The sequence below is a fragment of the Pituophis catenifer genome, unplaced genomic scaffold, assembly GCF_029215685.1.
Source record: "Pituophis catenifer annectens isolate HBS135680 unplaced genomic scaffold, rPitCat1.0.hap2 SCAF_10, whole genome shotgun sequence".
NCBI classification, from domain to species: domain Eukaryota; kingdom Metazoa; phylum Chordata; class Lepidosauria; order Squamata; family Colubridae; genus Pituophis; species Pituophis catenifer.
The window spans coordinates 24,792,632-24,812,716 of NW_027256890.1; the positions used below are offsets into that span (position 1 = coordinate 24,792,632).

The following is a 20,085-nucleotide window of genomic DNA, read 5'->3' on the forward strand; positions in this document are numbered from 1 at the left end:
TCCTCAACGTACGACCGTCATGGAGCCTCAGATTTCTGTCCCTGTGTGAGACGTTTTTGGTAAACAGCCAAAGAATTAGTGCAATGTCCATTTCTGAATAGTGACTGCCCAGGGATCCTGCCCCTAGCCCTCCCTCCCCCAGATTTGAGATGGCCTATTTAGGAATTCTGAGTAGGAATTTAAGAGGCTAATTCTGTTAAATCTTAAAAACACCTGACTTCCAAAATGCCTGCTCCTTAAAATTCTAGCAAATTCTTGGCCTTTTTCTCTGGTCTGTTCTCTGCAGACCCACCCCCCAAATCCATGGGGAGATCTGATTGCAAGCAGTTCAAGAGTTGTTTATAAACATTATATAAACATTTGAAATAAGTACGCTAATTAAATCAAACCGCCAGACCAAGCAGCTCTCAATTTTCTTTTTTTTCTTTATTGACTTTCCTCTCGCTGAAAAGAAAAGAAATGTAAACAAAGCTCAGAGTGTGACAAAACGTACCTTGAAATACTCCAACAGGCCTCGGCAGGTTACTTTCGAGCCGTTGATCTCCTTTTCTAAGAGCTGACTGGGATCCAGGACGAACGGGATCAACTGCTTCAGCTGGTCCTTGAATTCGTCGGCGATGTCTGCAGCACAAAAAGGAAACACGGACAAAAAAGATAAAAGAGGAAGAACTGCGATGGGAATGGAGTTCTTTTTTTCCCCGTGAATTGTTTTATGGCCTTATAAAATACAGACCGACATTGATTATTGTAGGTAATGACTGTCGTACTATGTGGGGAAAACCTTTTAGGAGACGGGGCAAAATATGCTGGCAAGGAAACGATTAGATAAGAGACAGCAGAGTCCTCAGGTGAATAATGGGTGGGGAAAAAGGATGAAAAGAGACCCTTCCTAGTTTATCAGGGTGTAAAGGGGAGGGACGCGGTGCCCCAGTGGTTAAGACACTGAGTTTGTCGATCGAAAGATTGGCAGTTCGGCGGTTCGAATCCCTAGTGCCACGTAACGGGGTGAGCTCCCATTGCTTGTCCCAGCTTCTGCCAACCTAGCAGTTCGAAGAGCCTTGGTAGTACAGGGGTTTAAGGCACCCTGTTATTAAGCTGGTTATTAAGACCAGCTGCCTGCAATTACTGCAGGGTTCGAATCTCTCCAAGGCTCAAGGTTGACTCAGCCTTCCATCCTTTCTAAGGTAGGTAAATTGAGGACCCAGTTTGTGGGGGCAATAAGCTGACTTTGTATAAAATATACAAAAGGATGAAGGCTATTGCTGAGCACATTGTAAGCCGCCCTGAGTCTTCGGAGAAGGGCGGCATATAAATCAAATTAAAAAAAAAAAAAGAAAGAAAGCAGGTAAAAAAAAATGCAAGTAGAAAAAATAGGGACCACCTTTGGTGGGAAGGGAACAGCGTTTTCCGTGGGCCTTTGGCGTTGAGTCATGACGGCCACATGACCACGGAGACGTCTTCGGACAGTGCTGGCTCTTCGGCTTTGAAACAGAGGTGAGCACCGTCCCCTAGAGTCGGGAACGACCAGCACATATGTGTGAGGGGAACATTTACCTTTAAGGGGAGGGCGGGAGATTTGAACTTTCAGATTTTTGAGTCGTGTCAGGTAGACCAATCAGGAAAAAACAATCAGGTGAACTAATTATATTTCGCTGCCTTGACATCTTACAGCTGTTGGATGTAAGCTGTAAGAAACATTGGAGATCTTCTAGTCCAACCTCCTGCTTAAAGCAGGAGACCCCTGTTTCATTCTGCACAAATGGCTGTCCAGTTTCTTCCTAAAAAATCTCCAGTGATGGAGCGCCCATCATTTCTGGTGGCAAGCTGTTCCGCTGGTTAATTGTCCTCACTGTTAGAAAGTTTCTCCTTAATTGTAGGTTGCTTGTCTCCTAGATTAGTTTCTAGCCATTGCTTCTTGTCCTCCCTTCTGGTGCTTTGGAGAATAATTTGACTCCCTCTTCTTTGTGGCAGCCTCTCAAATATTGGAAGACTGCTATCATGTCACCAGAGGTGGGTTTCAGCAGGTTCTGACCAGTTCTGGAGAACCGGTGGCGGAAATTTTGAGTAGTTCGGAGAACCGGTAGTAAAAATTCTGACTGGCCCCGCCCCCATCTATTCTCTGTCTCCTGAGTCCCAGCTGATCGGGAGGAAATGGGGATTTTGCAGTAACCTTCCCCTAGAGTGGGGAGGGAATGGAGATTTTATAGTATCCTTCTCCTAGAATGGGGTGGGAATGGAGATTTTACAGCATCCTTCCCCTGCCACACCCACCAAGCCATGCCACGCCGACCAAGCCAGACCCACGGAACCGGTAGTAAAAAATTCTGAAACCCACCACTGCATGTCACCCCTAGTCCTTCTTTTCATTAGACTAGAACAGGGGTCTCCAAAGACTTTAAGACTTGTGGACTTCAACTCCCAGAATTCCTCAGCCAGTCAGTTGAAGTCTTAAAGTTCCTCAGTCAGTCCACAAGTCTTAAAGTTATGAAGTCTGGAGATCCCTGGTCTAGAATTAAACATATATATATAAAAAAGAAACCAAACAGAGAAACCGCGCTCTGAAATGCTTTTAATAAAATCGGGAGACCTTTTAAACCCTCCAAAGAGGATTTTTCCAGCTGTAGCACACAAAGCAGGGGTGAAATGTTACCGGTTCGAGTCGGTTCACCCGAACCGGTAGTATAAAATGCTACAGGTTCGCTGAACCGGTAGTAAAAAAAAAATGTGTTAAAAAGTTCTAATGATTGCGCGTTGCTCAGCTGATTTTTGTAACTTTTTTAAAAAACTTTTTAAGCATTTTTTTTACTACCGGTTCTCCGGAACCGGTAGTTAAAAATGCTTTAAAAAGTTTTTTTTTAAAAAAAGAGCAGGAAATCCAAAAGCGTGCGTTTGGTGCGCACTGCGCATGCAGCGAACCGGTGGCGGGATCTTTTTCACGCCCAGACCCAGGTCCTTCAGAGATTCCAGGCCTTACCGTTCAGACGGCCATCAAAATTCGGGCTGGTAGCCACTTTGAGTCCCGGATGAGGTAAGAGGAAACAGTTGACGTTGGTGAAGCAGGAATGGATGTGTTTGCGAACATTCTGAATCTCTTCGTGCTGGTGAGATTTTACCTTGTGGCAGAAAAGAGAGGAGGATTCAGAACAGGTCCAACAAAAACCAACACTGACGAGCACAACCACAGAATTTCTGGAGTTTTTATTTATTTATTTTTTTATTTTGTTTTACCTCCAGACGTTTATCGAGGAAATTCATGCCTCCGTCCAAGCCGTAGTTATACTCGTACGGAAAACTCCAATCTCGCACCAGGAACATCAGCGTCTGCGTTAAAGAGAGAAAGCTCAGATGATACCACTGCACCAGAGGTGGGTTTCAGCAGGTTCTGGAGAACCGGTAGCGGAAATTTTGAGTAGTTCGGAGAACCGGCAAATACCACCTCTAACCCGAATCAGAGCACAGCAAACGTAAAACTTTTCAGATTCAGAACTTTTGCCTGGATTCAAAGTTTTCATTTTTTTCCCCGCTGTGGCTGTGAGTTCCGCAGGTGAATTATAAATGGAGCCCGAGATTGTCCAGGCAGACTCCCTTCCCCCCCATTCCTGATTGACCGAATGCATACCTGGAATGGCTTGAGAAAAATTTCGTCCATGGCCAGACGCCCGTATTCGGTAAAGAGCTGCACAAAGAGAAAAAGAGCAACAGTTGAGGGCCAGTTGCATGGAGTGGCCTAGAGGTGGAGCTCTGGCCTCACAATCAAGAGGCTCTGAGTTCGATTCTAGGTAGAGGCAGATATTTCTCTCTCTGGGCACAATCAGAATATATCTGCTGGAAAAAAACTCCGCATTGGCGACAGGAAAGGCATCTGGCCAGTAAATACTCAGCTCTATTCAGTTGCCCAGACTAAAAGATGATGATGATGACTGAGGGCTAGCTGCATGAAAAGATCACACGTATTATAGGGAGATCCTGCCTACCTGCAGCTGCTGGAGGTCATCTTCTTGGATGTTTTGGGACAGGTTGTAAATCTGGGAAGGAAAGGAGTGGTGTACACAATTAATTATATGCTTAGCAACCGCAGCATAAAAAGATCACAAAATTGGGCACAAATTGCTTAACAACCACACTACTTAGCGATTTAAAGTTCCAGCCTTAATTGTGGTTATAAGTCAAGGACTACCTCTGTTGTCTTAATGCTTGTAGGGTTAGTGTGCTTTCGGGGTTTTAGGCATTTTGTTTTAATCTTGCAAGCTGTCCAGAATCATGTCTGTGAGATGGGCATATATAAAATGGTTGGATGGAAAGAATTAGATTGCTTCAGAGAGAGAGAGAGAGAGAGAGAGAGAGAGAGAGAGAGAGAGAGAGAGAGAGAGAGAGAGAGAGAGAGATTGATTATAGACAGACAGATAGAGATTAGAGACAGACAGATAGATAGATAGATAGAGATTAGAGATAGATAGATAGATAGATAGATAGATAGATAGATAGATAGATAGATATTAGAAATAGATAGATAGATAGATAGATAGATAGATAGATAGATATTAGAGATAGAGAGATAGATAGAGATTAGAGATAGATAGATAGATAGATAGATAGATAGATAGAGATAGATAGATATAGATAGATAGAATTAGAGATAAAAAGACAGATAGAGATTAGAGATAGATCAATAGGCAGACAGATAGAGATTAGAGATAGATAGATAGAGATTAGAGATAGATAGATAGATAGATAGATAGATAGATAGATAGATAGATAGATAGAGAGATATTAGAGATAGAGAGATAGATGGAGATAAGAGATAGATCGATAGGCAGACAGAGATTAGAGATAGATAGATAGACAGATAGAGATTAGAGATAGATAGATAGAGATAGAGGGATAGACAGATAGAGATTAGAGATAGATAGATAGAGATAGAGGGATAGACAGATAGAGATTAGAGATAGATAGATAGATAGATAGATAGATAGATAGATAGATAGATAGATAGATAGACAGAGCAACAGGTGATGGATGGAGAGAGAGAGAAAGAGGGAGAGGGAGAGATGGATGGATGGCTAGATAGATAATAGATTGATAAAGAGATAACACAGATGGACAGACAGACCAACAAATGATGGATGAAGACAGACAGGCAGACATCTGAGTCTCCCGGCGCATCAAGACCTCCAGCTAACTTCCTGCACTCGTGGGGACCCCATGCTAGTTTTCCTCACTTGCCAATCACGGCCAGCTGCAAACAGTGGGACTTTCTAACAGGTGAACGACCGGCAGCTCACCTGAACGGAGCTGGTCATGGTGCTGAGGGCAAAGATCGTGGCGCAATCTTTGACGGTGGACTGGCTGTCAAAGGCCCCTTGAGTGTCCATCAGCATAACGGCAACCTGCAAGGCAAGAGGCAAATTCTTGGAATATTTACAATTTATTGTTGGAATTACAAGCCTTGAATTTTCAAGGTGAAGGTTCGAATCCTGAATTGGTCATCGTAACAGGCTTGGGCCAATCGGTCGATCTACAGAACTAGCTGAGCAGGGGGGTTGGACTAGAAGACCTCCAAGGTCCCTTTGCAGCTCTATTCGGATTGATTGATTGGTTTTTAAGAAGAGATTGGACGCAACCATCTGCCTGAAATGGCATAAGGGTCTCCTGCTTGAGCGGGGGGGGGGGGTTAGACTAGAGGACCTCCAAGGTCCCTTCCAAATCTGGTTTTAGCCCTGCTGCCCTGAAAAACTCGGATCTATTTCTGCAAGCCGGCAGTTTCCTTTCCCTCCGTAGCCATTCCTGCTTTCACCTTCTTCCCGCTGGGCTTCATCACGATGAAGACTTCGCTCCAGATCTGAATGCCGGTGGTCTCGGGGTCGGAGCCCCCCCGCCACGAAAAGCCCGTCAAGGGCTCATTTTCCACCCCCAGCCAATCAATTTTGCTGTCTTCTTTCTGTAGGAAAAAACAAAACAAAACACCGCAGCGTCGGAATGAGGCCTCCAAAACCTTCCCGAGGATCGTAAGACCAAAATTTGCCCCGGATTATGGCGCCTCCGGACAGTTTTCCTCAAGTAGGACTTTCCCAGACCAAAGGGACTACAACTCCCATCGTTCCAGGTCAGCGTACCGCTGAAATCTGAGGCATCCCAAAGTCTGTTGGGTCAAAGGGGGGATTTTTCTCTTCTCTGAGATAGATTTTTCTCTTGGAGGAGGCGGAGAAAAATCTCTTTTTTTTTTTTACAAAAATAAAAAAAGAGTTTAAACTTTTTTCAGGACCCGATAGGATGGGTGTTGGCAACCTGCGGCTCTGGAGCCACATGCGGCTCTTTGGGCCCTCTGCTGCGGCTCCCTCTCCCATCACTGGCTGGCTCCGCCCCTCGCCTTCCCCTCCCAGTGCCTCCGCCATAAAGCAACGGCGGGGTGGATGAAGACGCAGCCGGGGCTGATTCTCCAGCGCCTCACTCTTGCTGGAGCATCTTCCGGCCCTTATTGGTGCTGAGCGTGCCTTGGTCGCTTGGGGAGATGCACACCTGTCTGCCCCGAGACACTAGCCCGACCCGGCTGCAACCGATGCCAGCCTCGCTAACACGAAGGCTGGTGGGGTGGGAATGGGATCCGGGAGGAGAGGACAATGAAAAGGGGGACAGGCCCGCAGCGACCAGCCGAACAGAAAAAGAGAAAAACAAATGAAAGAGAGAGAGAGAGAGACAGAGAAATGAGAGAGAGAAAAGGGTAGAAAAAGAGAAAGAAATGAGAAAATGATGGAGAATATGAGAGAGAGGAAAAAAAGAAAAACAAGTGAGAGAAGGGGGGGAGAGAAATGAGAGAGAGAAAAGGGGAGAAAAAAAATGAGAAAATGATGGAGAGAGAGTATGAGAGAGAGGAAAAAAAAGAAACAAGGGAGAGAAGGGAGAGAGAGAGGGAGAGAGAAATGAGAGAAAGCTGGAAGGAGGGAATGAGAGAGGGAAAAGAGGGAAACAAATGAGAGAGAAGGGGAGAGAAAGGAAGGAAGGAAGGAAGGAAGGAGAGGGAGAGGAAAAAGAGAAAAACAGAAGAGACCCATTTCCCACAGAAAACACCCAGAGCCACAAAACCTGGGTAGGCGTGGCTGGAGCAGGTCATGTGACTGGGCGGGAGTGACATTGAGTTGGCCACGCCCACCGCGGTTTTGTGGCTCCCAGTGTTTTCTTTTCTGTGGGAAGCTGGCTCCTTTGAGTGTTTAAGGTTGCAGACCCCTGCATAGGATGAAAATAAGATTTGGGGGGAGGGGGGTGGAATGGAAATGAGAGGAGACTCACTGGAGCTTCCAGTCAAATGACCAAGTTACTTGGCAGAAATCTGGGGGGTGATAAAAAATACGATTTGTGTGTGCCCCCCCTCTGGGAAAGCATGGCTGCAATAGGCAGGGTCAGAAAGAAAAAGGAAAAAAAAAGATTTGGATTTCCAGTCTCTGATCCCCGAGACTGGGAGCAAAATAGCAGCTTTGTATTAACAGAAAGCTCTTATGCAACCTCCCCACCGTGGTCTAAAATGATTGCGAAGGAAGAGCGACAAGCCACGGCTTGCTAAGTTGCATTTCCTAACTGGAAAGCTGAGTTGCAGAAAATAGGCAACAGCATCGAGAGTCAAACACAATTGATTCTTTCTCTCTAGGTGTTTCCCAACCTTGGCAACTTTTAATTCTGGGACTTCAACTCCCAGAATCCCCCAGGCAGCATGCTTTAAGATTGGTGGACTTCAACTCCCAGAATCCCCCAGGCAGCATGCTTTAAGATTAGTGGACTTCAACTCCCAGAATCCCCCAGGCAGCATGCTTTAAGATTGGTGGACTTCAACTCCCAGAATCCCCCAACCAGCATGCTTTAAGATTGGTGGACTTCAACTCCCAGAATTCCCCAGGCAGCATGCTTTAAGATAGGTGGACTTCAACTCCCAGAATTCCCCAGCCAGCATGCTTCAAGATGGCTGGACTTCAACTCCCAGAATTCCTGGCTAAGGAATTCTGGGAATTGAAGTCCACTCATTGTAAAACTGCCATGGTTGGGAAAACACTGAGAGTTAACTTTTGTGTTGAATTTATATTTACCGACAAAAAAATAAAGGGAGACTAGCACATATCTATTTCAAACTATTTAGCTCTCATCAGCTAGCCATATACCCTTCTGGGATTCGAACCCAGGCTAGCTATCCTTACAGTTAACCAAGAACAAACTGGGAGATAAGTGTTTCATGCAAAAATCTGGATTCTCTCAAGATACCTAAAGTCAAAGGGGAGATAAAAAAGATCGTAAATTCTTTAGGACAGAGACTGCTTCCTGGTTCTCTTAAGAAATTTCCTCAAATCCCAAATCTACTGCGCGCACAGGTGCAACAACTAAACAACACACAAAGGGCAAACATGGATGTCATCGCCCTCGGAAGATGAGGGAATCAAAGATGCCGTATTTTTCGGAGTATAAGATGCTCCGGAGTATAAGACGCACCTTAGTTTTTGGGAAGGAAAATAAGAAAGAAAGAAAAAATCTGCCTCTGCCTACCAGCATCCATCGATATTCATCTGGCTAGTGTCCTGTCAGTGTGTGGGAGAGTTGAGGGCTGTTTGGAAACTGAAACAGTATTTGCTGTGTGAGCAACAAGGAAGGAGACAGCAAGGAACCTGGGCGTGGCTTAGCTCTGCAGCTCTGAGAGTCTGTGCTGAGGTCTAAACTAGTCTGCTGCTCAAAACTGAAACTCCTCTCCTCTGCTTGTGTTTTGCTTGTATTTACTACCACGTTGGAAAACCTGATTCTGGTATTGTATATTTGCTTCCTGTGTTATATTATATATAAAGAGAAGTTATTGAACCCTGCTTATTGAATTGTGCATGCTTTCTGGATGTGATGGCTGCTGCAAACTCTGACACGTCCTTGCAGCAAATAGCGAACAACCAGGTCAGCTTCAGCAGTCTGATTCAGCACGAGCAGCTAATTGGCGAGTGGATCAGCCTCCCGGAATATCCCCAATCAGCTGTTCCAGGCTGCAGGGATTGCCACAGACCATCGCGGCCTCTGTGCCTCACGTTTTTGGCTACATTCGGTATATAAGACGCACCCAAATTTCCACCCTCTTTTAGGGTGACTACTCCGAAAAATATGGTACATAATGATCATCCTTCCAAGATGGCCAAAATACGGCACTGCTCCTGCACGCAACGGGGAAGCCGACCTTACCTGCGTGTACAGGTAACGCAGGAGGAAGTCCAGCAGGAAAGACTTGCCCTTGCGGAAAGCGCCCGCCACGGACACGACCACCACGTCAAGGTCACGGATAGCATCTTGCAGCAGGACTTGGCTCAACGCCTTCTCGTCCAACTCAAAGGAATGTTCTTCTTTGTGGACCAGGACGATCTGAACAGGACCCGGCTTGGTTACCACCATGGCATCTCCTCCTGGTACGGTCAAGAAAGAAAGAGAAAAAGAAAGAAAGAAAAAAGGATGAGCAACATCCCCCAATACACCTCCAGGCAATCCTCGACTTACGGTTCATTTAGTGACCATTCAAAGTGCAACGGCACTGAAAAAAAGCGACTTAGGACGCTAATTTTCCCACACTTAGGGTCCCTGCGGCCACGTGATCAAAATTCAAGTGCTTGGTGATACTAATCACCTTGATTGTTACTGCACAACGTATATACCCGTGATGGCGAACCTATGGCACGCGGAGCCATATCTGTGGGCACGCAAGCGTTGCCCTAGCTCAACTCCAGTTCATTTGCGTGTGCCGGCCAGCTGATTTTCGGGTCTTCCGGGCCCACTGGAAGTCGGGAAACAGGCCGTTTCCGGCCTCCAGAGGGCCTCTGGGAATTGGGGAAGGCCGTTTTTGCCTTCCCCAGGCTCCTAGAAAACCTCTGGAGCCTGGGGAGGGTGAAAAACAGGCCCACCAGGCCCAACGAGCCATTGCGTGCCAAAAGTGGGGGGACCACAGGAGGGGTCACGCAGGCATGCACGGGGGGGGGGGGCGCATTGAAGTATTGGTGTGGGCACAGACACGTCTGACCCCCTCCCTGCACTCCCCCCCGCTTTTGGCACGTGACGGCAAAAAGGTTAGCCATCACGATGAAATATACAATAAGATTGGTGGAGCTCCCTCAGTGCACACACAAACACACATACACACAACACACCCATCAGAACCGGTAGCGGAAATTTTGAGTAGTTTGGAGAACCGGCAAATACCACCTCTGGCTGGCCCCAGGAGTGGGGAGGGAATGTGGATTTTGCAATATCCTTCCCCTGGAGTGGGGAGGGAATGAGGATTTTGCAGTATCCTTCCCCTGCCACGCCCACCAAGCCACGCCCACAGAACCGGTAGTAAAAAAAAATTGGATTTCACCACTGCACCCTCTGTAATGTTTTTCTATCCGGCACTGTCAGGCCGGTGTACCACATCGGGATGCAACAAGCGAGGACGCTTTCTACAACTGGTACAACAACAAAAAATAAAATAAAATAAAAAATACATACAACTGGCATGTACCTATTTATTCCAGAATCTGGAGAGTTATAAAGAGCTTTTTCAGGGGGAGAAGCAGTGGTAGGTTGTCCCTGGTTCAGACCGGTTCGCAAGAACCGGTAGTAAAACCGGCAGGAGGCTCCACCCACCACCACGGATGTCATCATTGGCGATCTGCGCATGCGTAGAAGCTTCTGCGCATGTGCAGAAACAAGGCGCGCACGCGAGCGCACTCCCATTGCGAACCGGTAGTAAAAGTAAGTAGAACCCACGCCTGGTACACTGTTCTCTTTTTTTCTTTTATAATTAAGGCAAAACACAGTTCAGAAAAATCAAGACTAAAAAACAAAGAGACAAAAATGCTTTGTGTCCTCAGAAATCCTTCCACCGTGATAATTATTTTCCACGTCTAAACATTTTCCATTCCCCAAACATGAATCCTTCGGTTTGCCAAACAAAGACATTTCAACGTCGTCATTTCTGCCTCCCGCACGCGGCCCCCCCTCCCCCCAAAAAACACAACTTATATAATACACATGTGGTTGTTTGAGCATGCTGGAAATGTCTTTTGGGCTTTCTTTTGTGACTACGCAACGTCTTACAACAATGTAAAGAATGTTGATATTTAACATGGTGGGGATCCGGCCCAGTCTCAAAACATTTACAAGCATTTTTGATTAAAAAACCAAAAACTATTTTGTGCTGAACCACCGAGAGCGCAAAGCAGACTATAATAAGCGTACTTTATTGATTTTCTTTCCATAATGCATTATTTCAGTTCAATTTTCTAGACTCCTGAAAAACCAATTAAAGAGATATTTATATAGCAAGGCCCTGGAGTTAAAATGTTCTATCTATCTATCTATCCCAAGGATCTTCAAACTTGACAGCTTTAAGACTTGTGGACGTCAACTCCCAGAATTCCTGAGCTAACATGACTGGAGGAGGAATTCTGGGAGTTGATGTCCACAAGTCTTACAGCTGTCAAGTTTGAAGATCCCTGATCTATCCTATCCTATCCTATCCTATCCTATCCTATCCTATCCTATCCATCTCTATATCTATCATCTATTTATTTATTAATCTATCTCTATCTCTATTTATATATCTTTCAATCATCTATCTATATCTATCTATCTCTCTTACCTATCTCTTATTTATCTTATCTATCTTACCTATCAATCTCTCTCCCTCTCTTATCTATTTCCATCGATCCAGAGTACGTATATATATATATATATATATATATATATATATATATATATATATATATATATATATATATATATATATATATATGTTTTCTCAGGTTTTCGCGGGTGTTTGTATGTAGGTCTTTGGTTATTCGGGTCTTCTCCCACGTAGAATTGGAAGTGTCTTGGCGACGTTTCGACGAAGTCTCATTCGTCATCTTCAGGCTGGTGTTCTCGGCTTCGTGCTTCCAGGAGCAATGTGAGATCGCAGCTGTCTCTTCCTTTTAAAAGGAAAAGGAAGTTAAAAGGAAGAGACAGCTGCGATCTCACATTGCTCCTGGAAGCACGAAGCCGAGAACACCAGCCTGAAGATGACGAATGAGACTTCGTCGAAACGTCGCCAAGACACTTCCAATTCTACGTGGGAGAAGACCCGAATAACCAAAGACCTACATATATATATATATATATACAAATATACCCAAGAGATATAAGGAACAGGTATTGCAGGTCCTTAGATTATGGGAAGATCTGCACAACAGTCTACCCATGTAGGCTGTGAGTTTTCCAATTCTGATTTTTTTTTTAAAGAATGGAGATAAATAACCACCTCTCATGGTAACTCCCAGAATTCCCCAGCCAGCATGCTTTAAGATGGGTGGACTTCCACTCCCAGAATTCCTTAACCAGCTGAGGAATTCTGGGAGTGGAAGTCCACCCATCTTAAAGCATCCAAGTTTGAAAACCCCTGCACTAAATGAACCTCATGTTCCCTTCCCCGTGTAGTTCAATGACACATTTTTTTGTTTGAAATGAAGAGCCAGAGACTCACTGCAGAAAAACTTGACTGTTTTTTTTCCTCCGGGATGCAGCTGCGTCGAATGGCAAAGCAACAGGATGACAAAAACATTGGGAAAAACAGCCACATTTTTCCCCCCTAGTCTTGCTCCGATCGAATCCCACAAAATCTTAAAAGCGATCTTTTGCACATACAAAGGCAAGTATAATTCTTGCATTACGGATCCACTGGGCCAAGAAAGAGACACAGGTAGTCCTCGACTTACGACCACAATTGAGCCCAACATCTCTGCTGCTAAGGGAGACAGTTGTTAGGTGAAATTTCCCCCATTTTGCCACCTTTCTTGCCACAGTTGTTAAGCGAATCACAGCAGTGAATTTTAGTAACGTGGTTGTTATGTGAATCTGCCTTCCCCATTGACTTTACTTGAGAATGGAGTAGAGTAGAGTAGAGTAGAGTAGAGTAGAGTAGAGTAGAGTAGAGTAGAGTAGAGTAGAGTAGAGTAGAGTAGAATAGAATAGAATAGAATACAATAGAATACAATACAATACAATACAATACAATACAATACAATACAATACAATACAATACAATACAATACAATACAATAGGCAGGAAACCTTGCACCATTTCAGACAAATGGCTGTCCAATTTCTTAAAAACCTCCTGTGATGGAGTACCCACAATTTCTGGTGGCAAGCTGTTCCACTGATTAATTGTTCTCACTGTCAGGAAATTTCTCCTTAGTTCTAAATTGCTCCTCTCCTAGATTAGTTTCCACCCGTTGCTTCTTGTCCTATGTTGAGGTGCTTTGGAGAATAGCTTGACTCCCTCTTCTTTGGGGCAGCCCCTGAGATATTGGAAGACTGCTATCATGTCTCCCCTAGTCCTTCTCTTCATTAAACGAGACATACCCAATTCCTGCAACCGTTCTTCCTATGTTTGAGCCTCCAGTCCCTTAATCCTCTTTGTTGCTCTTTTCTGCACTCTTTCTAGAGTCTCAAAACATTTTTTTTTATGTTGTGGCAACCAAAACTGAATGCAGTATTTCAAGGGTGGCCTTACCAAGGCCTTATAAAGCGGCATTAACACTTCACGTGATCTTGATTCTATCAAGATTGTACAATTGTAGTTTGCAAATGTGGTGCAAGGACCCCCCCAACCACGGTCTCCCAACCCTCCTTTCGCTGCTGCTTCTCCTTCTGGGCTCTCCTGGGGATTCATGCTGAGGAGGGCCGGAAGCCAAGGAGAGCATCCATTCGAAGGCTGATCCCATCCTTAGATGCTCCGAAGTGTTCCAGGCGGTCCGTTACCATGGCAACGGAGACGAGTTCCAGAAGAGCACAATCGCCGAGATGTTTTGCATCCTTCCACTCCGTCTTTATTTCACCGAGTTCCTCTTCCGTGCATGAATTTGCAAACAGGGGCAAATTCGACCCCCCCCCCGGATCATGTGATCCCCTTTTGCGACCTCCTGACAAACCAAGTCAACGGGGAAGCCAGCTTCACTTAACAACCGGGTTGCTAACTTCGCAGCTGCGGCAAGGAAGGTCGTAAAATGGAGCAAAACTCACTTTAACTAATGTTTCACTTAGCAACAGAAACGTCGGCCCCTATTGTATTCGCAAGTCGAGGACTACAGATCCTCAACGGAAGGCAAGCTGGTTGCGAAAAGCCTGAAGCAGAAGCGCAATAAGAATAAAAGAATAAAAAGAAGTGCATAATAGTGCAAAAAAAAAAAAAAAAGCAGGCTTTTTTTGGGGGGGGAGGTTATGTTTTATCCGTCTTTAAAATGAAACCTGTTCTCTTCATCGCCGGCCAGGGTTTAAAAAACAAACAAACACAAAATGTACCTACAAACCACTTTACGTCACATCAATATTTCATCCTCGCTAATAGCTCAAGTCAGCTGCCTTGGCTTCTCATTTCACAACCAGAAATAATGAAGTTTTGCAGAATGGAAGCCCAGCGAGGTTCTTTTTTTTTTTTTTTAAAGCGAAAATCTTGCACCTCCAGAGCTGCGAAGGCGAAAAGGCGGCAATTTTAGCTCTTTATTGGGTGTCTGATTTCAAGGAAGCTCTTCCCTACGTTACTTCTGTGTGTTTGGGTGCAACGACACCTGTTCTAACTAGACGTTGGTGATAAAAATCTCTTCTCGGGGTTGCACAATCTCCATCAAAGGGACAACTCAACCAGCCACAACCGGTTCCAACATTCAAAATGTAGGCCAAGCCCAAAGTATTTCCATCCATCCATCCATCCATCCATCCAGGAATCAACTAACCTAATCCCTAACTTCATTGGTTGACTCAACTTTCTAGCTTTGTAAGGAGAATGTTCCATGTTCTGGCCACGTGCTCTCCATTTATGAACCAAGGTCACTCAAGATACGAAATGACTAAGTTCGAAATGATTTTATTTTAGCCAGGTTAGGCAAAAGATTCGGTTCAGAAGTGCCTAATACCGGGAAAACGTGGAAGGAAAAAAAAAGAAGATGGCTAGCGTTAAATGGATGGACTTGATAACAATGTCAGCATTCCAGCGCTGGCATATGAAAGGAGGGGAGAAGCTTGAACTTTTGCCTACTTAATTCCTTTGAAGATTCTGTTTCCTCAGAGATGGGAGGAGGGGGGACATTCCTGTGATTTGACGGAGATGGGATGAGGAGAGTGGCTTGGAAGATAGCCAATGAGACGCAGAGAATTGGGGATCGGAAAGGGAGGGCTTGGGGGGCCAAAGGTCAGTGCTGACCGCGAAAAAGCCAGGGACAGATCACTATGCTCAATAAAGAGAAAATTTCCTCAAAGATCGGTAGTTTGGAAATTCATTTATTTTGAGATAGCATCAATGCCTGACAAACAGAATAACAGAGTCGGAAGGGACCCTTGGAGATCGTCTAGTCCAATTGGCTGCTCAAGCAGGAGACTCTACACCAGGGGTCTCCAACCTTGGCAACTTTAAAGACTTGTGGACTTCAACTCCCAGAGTTCCTCAGCCAGATTTGCGGACTTCAACTCCCAGAGTTGAAGCTGGCTGAGGAAATTCTGGAAGTTGAAGTCCACAAGTCTTAAAAGTTGCCAAGGTTGAAGACCCCTGCTCTACACCATTTCAGAGAAATGGTTGTGTTCTTGAAAACCTCCAGTGATGGGAGAACCCACAACTTCTGTAGGCAAGGCGTTCCACTGATTGATTGTTCTAAGACAATGACGATAGTGCATCCTGAAGACTATCTGAAGAGATTGTTCCTCCTGGAGAAAACGGATCTCTGGAGTTAAGAGTCTTGGGTTAATGGCCCATATTCCATTTAAAAAAAAAACACCAAAAAACAGGGGCGGGCGATGGCCTAGAGGTGGAGCTCTCACCTCACAATCAGGAGGCTGTGAGTTCGATCATAGGTAGAGGCAGATATTTTTCTCTCTGGGCATGTTGAGAATATATCTGCTGAATATAACTCCGCATTGGTGACAGGAAGGGCATCCGGCCAGTAAAACACTCAGCTCTCGTTCAGTTGCTCAAACTCCACCGTGCAAGGGATTATAGGGTCATTAAAAGGAGAGATGATTCCATCAAAAACAAGCTCCTTGCACTATTTTTTTCCTCTTGTGAGCTCAGTAATATATCAGCTGCAACCATCTTAATTCTCATCTACTTACCTTCCCCAGCCACAAAAAAAAAAAAGCAGCTGAATGGACATGATTTTTTTTGCTTTCCTTGCTGGGGTTAATTCAACAAATCACCCATTTTGAGGTAGGAAGAAAAATATCAATCGCAACTTGTTTGTTGACCAGCTAACTACGTCTTAGTTATTTTAGAAAGTAGCTTTTTTCTTTTTAGCCTGTCAACAAACATTCTGCCTAAAGATATATCCCTTGGTAAGTCTCTCTTCGCTCTATATCGTGTGTTTTAGATTTAAGCAAGAAGGACCTTATTCTTTTAACCTTTCATTCAGATGACCCCGAGCATCTTGAGTTCAAAAACCCAGCAGAAACGTTCCTCTTTTTTTATCATTGTTGTAAGTTACTCAAGGCCCCCTACAAGAGTCCTTCCTCCTTCTATCTGTTCAAGGAAGGCTGGGGACATGCGTTCTTGGAAATGCCAAGGACTTTTGACAAAGAAAATTGGGACTTTAAGCTACTTTTTTACCTCCTTTTTAAGTTGGTGCCTTGCCCAGGAGGACAAGATTTCAGCTCCTCTATCAGCATCATGGACGGTGAGGTGAACGTAGAACCAATGTCTCCAAAACATCTGGAGAACTTCAGGTGGCTTGCCGTAGTCCTAACCTAAAACCCACTTTGTTGGGCAAATTCTTGCAAAACTCCACAGGGAGGAAAAAGGGAAGTTATGTCTCTCTATATCAATCACTCTCCATCAAGCAGGCTACCCAAGTTCAGAATCCTCTGATCTTAACTCAGAATCCACCGGTTGCAGTTCCTTCAAATCATTGAAAAGGATTATGGGTAGTAGTCCTTGACTTAACGACCGTTCGTTTAGCAATGAACGTTTAAAATGACAACGGCACTGGGGGAAAAAAAAAGGGGACTCGAGCCCCTACAATAGTTTGCAGCATCTGCACGATCACCGTGATGAAAATTCGGATGCTTAGCATTGGATTCGTATTTACGACAGTCGCAGTGTCCCAGGGGTCATGGAATCCCCTTTTGTGACCTCCTGACAAGCAAAGTCTCATCTGGGAAGCCAGATTCACTTAACAACTGTACCGCGAACTGAACTGCAGCAAATGATTCACTTAATAACGGTGGTAAATTTTATGGAGTTTTACAATGGTCGTAAAACTCACTTAACAAATGCCTTGCTTGCACACAGGTTCAGCTGTGGTCCTACTGCCACTTTATAAAGCCTTGGTAAGGCCACACTTGGAATACGGCATTCAATTTTGGTCGCCACGATGTAAAAAAGACGTGGAGACTCTGGAAAGAGTGCAGAGAAGAGCAACAAAGAGGATTAGGGGACTGGAGGCTCAAATATATGAAGAACGGTTGCCAGAACTGGGTATGTCTAGTTTAATGAAAAGAAGGACCAGGGGAGACATGATAGCAGTCTTCCAATATCTCAGGGGCTGCCCCAAAGAAGAGGGAGTCAAGCTATTCTCCAAAGCCCCTGAGGGCAGGAGAAGAAGCAACGGATGGAAATTAATCAAGGAGAGAAGCAACCTAGAACTAAGGAGAAATTTCCTGACAGTTAGAACAATTAATCAGTGGAACAACTTGCCTCCAGAAGTTGTGAATGCTCCAACGCTGGAAGTTTTTAAGAAGATGTTGGAAGATTGGTCTGAAGTGGTGTAGGGTTTCCTGCCTAAGCAGGGGGTTGGACTAGAAGACCTCCAAGGTCCCTTCCAACTCTGTTTTTCTATTTCTACCTGTAATAATAATAATAATAATAAAAAAACCAGAAAACTAAGGAGAACACAAAAGGGCCTATGGACAATCAGATAGCAGCAACAACTGAAAAGGCAGAAGAACTGGATTTGGGAGTGATGGGAATCTCAACCCAGAGGGCACAATTCCTCTAAAATAGGGCACGAGGCTTTTAAAACCACTTCTACAGAATTAAAATGGCTCTCCTTCCTTTTAGCTTTCTGGAAAAACCAAGAGCTGGGAAAGAGCCAAGTTTTGAGAAAATCCTCTCTTTTTTTCCCCCTCCTTCTTAAAAAAAAAGAAAAAATGGAAGCAAGCATGGCACACTTAAGTTAGAAATTTTTATTTCCCCCCCCCACCCAAATTAAATCTCATATCTTTTGATCTTCTTTTCCACAAGGGATTCTTTTTGGGGGGGGGTGTTTTTCCTTCCCTGGGCTGTTTTCTGTCCAATTTGGGCAGTTTTTTTTTTTTAAAGGAAGTCGATTGTTAGAAATCCAGATCTCCCTCCCTCCAGAGATTTGAATTGTTTGTGGCTTGTTTTGGCCAGCAGAAAGTTTGGCAAGGACCTTTCCACACACTTCTTTGAAAGACACAACTTCCGTGAAAGGAAGAAGGCCGCTCTGCCTTTCTTGTATACACACACAGGCACACAAACCCAGCCAAAAAGCACAATCCACTCACATACCACATAACAGTCTCGCCAGCCAAACCCCTGGCTGCAGTGAGTCAGAATTCAAGACCGCTCCCTGCCCAGTTTTACATTGTGGAGCAGAGACTGGAAAAAGCAAAACTGGAGTTTTTCTTTAAGCGGAAAAAAAAAAAACACCCTTCCCTGGTATTTTCCTTTGCTCCGCCAGCATTCAGAAATCAGTGGGACTTTTTAAACCGAGCTCGTAAGCAAAAAATAGGAAACTAACGGAGGGACAGAATCGAGATCATGTGAAGGGTTAATACCACTTTATAATAATGCCTTGGAATTCATACTTGGAATACTGTATTCCAAGACTCATACTTGGGAATATTGCATCCAGTTTTGGTCACCACGTTATTTAAAAAAAAAAGATGTGGAGATTCTGGAAAGAGTGCAGAGAAGAGCAACAAAGATGATTAAGGGACTGGAGGCTCAAACATAGGAAGAACGGTTGCAGGAACTGGGTATGTCTAGTTTAATGAAAAGATGGACTGGGGTGACTTGATAGCACTCGGTCAATACAAAGAAGAGGGGAGTCAATCTATTCTCCAAAGCACCTGAAGGCAGGACAAGAAGCAACAGATGGAAACCAAATCAAGGAGAGAAGCAACCTGGAACTAAGGAGAAATTTGCTAACAGGAGGACAATCAGTGGAACTGCTTGCCACCAGAAGTTGTGGGTGCTCCAACACGGGAGGTTTTGAAGAAGAGATTGGACAACCACTTGTCTGAAATAAAATCTTCTCTTTGATAGAAGGCCTCCAAAATCCCTTCCAACTCCGTTATTTTTATGCCTATGGCTTGTTATTCCTTGCCATAAACTGGGTTTTAGAGGTAAAAGGTAAAGGTTCTCCTCGCACATACGTGCTAGTCGTTCCCGACTCTAGGGGGCGGTGCTCATCTCCGTTTCAAAGCCGAAGAGCCAGCGTTGTCCGAAGACGTCTCCGTGGTCATGTGGCCGGCATGACTCAACGCCAAAGGCGCATGGAAAACGCTGTTCCCTTCCCACCAAAGGGGGTCCCTATTTCTCTACTTGCATTTTTTACCTGCTTTCGAACTGCTAGGTTGGCAGAAGCTGGGACAAGTCACGGGAGCTCACCCCGTTACGCGGCACCAGGGATTCGAACCGCTGAACTGCCAGCCTTTCGATTGACAAGCTCGGCGTCTTAGTCACTGAGCCACCGCGTCCTTTTTTAGAGGTACAGCCCCCCTATCCATGGAGGCTCCATCCTGAAAATTCTAGGATCCAAGGAACGGCTTTCTATGAGGCAAACCATGGCTTACTGGCCATTCCCAAGGGTGGACCTTAGCGTGATTGTCCCGTCTTGAGGACAGAAAGACCCACACCCCAGTTTAGAGGATGGAGGGAGAAAACATGCCAATTCTTCTCCTCTGGGGTGACCTATCTGTGGTCAAGCCGAGAAGATCACACAGGGATGTCTCAAGAAAGTTGAAATGGGACCGCAGCTCCTCGGCGTGGACAAATTTTTGGTTCCTCAAAAGGTGGGGAAGTCAAGAAGAGGTATTCCCGTTTTCTGATCTCGAAGG

At 44.9% G+C, this 20,085-nt stretch overlaps 1 protein-coding gene across 1 annotated transcript in view; it reads right to left on the minus strand.

Annotated features, from left to right (window-relative positions):
• The window catches only part of ATL3 (atlastin GTPase 3), a 29,285-nt gene that overhangs the window by 6,228 nt on the left and 2,972 nt on the right, over positions 1–20,085 (minus strand). Inside the window, exons 2-9 of the mRNA XM_070950686.1 lie at positions 9,196–9,413; positions 5,795–5,938; positions 5,283–5,387; positions 3,975–4,025; positions 3,620–3,676; positions 3,229–3,321; positions 2,975–3,113; positions 494–621 (exon numbers count right to left, since the gene is read on the minus strand). Coding sequence (XP_070806787.1) covers positions 494–621; positions 2,975–3,113; positions 3,229–3,321; positions 3,620–3,676; positions 3,975–4,025; positions 5,283–5,387; positions 5,795–5,938; positions 9,196–9,402 — 924 coding nt within the window. The 5' untranslated portion in view covers positions 9,403–9,413. The remainder of the gene's footprint in view (positions 1–493; positions 622–2,974; positions 3,114–3,228; positions 3,322–3,619; positions 3,677–3,974; positions 4,026–5,282; positions 5,388–5,794; positions 5,939–9,195; positions 9,414–20,085) is intronic.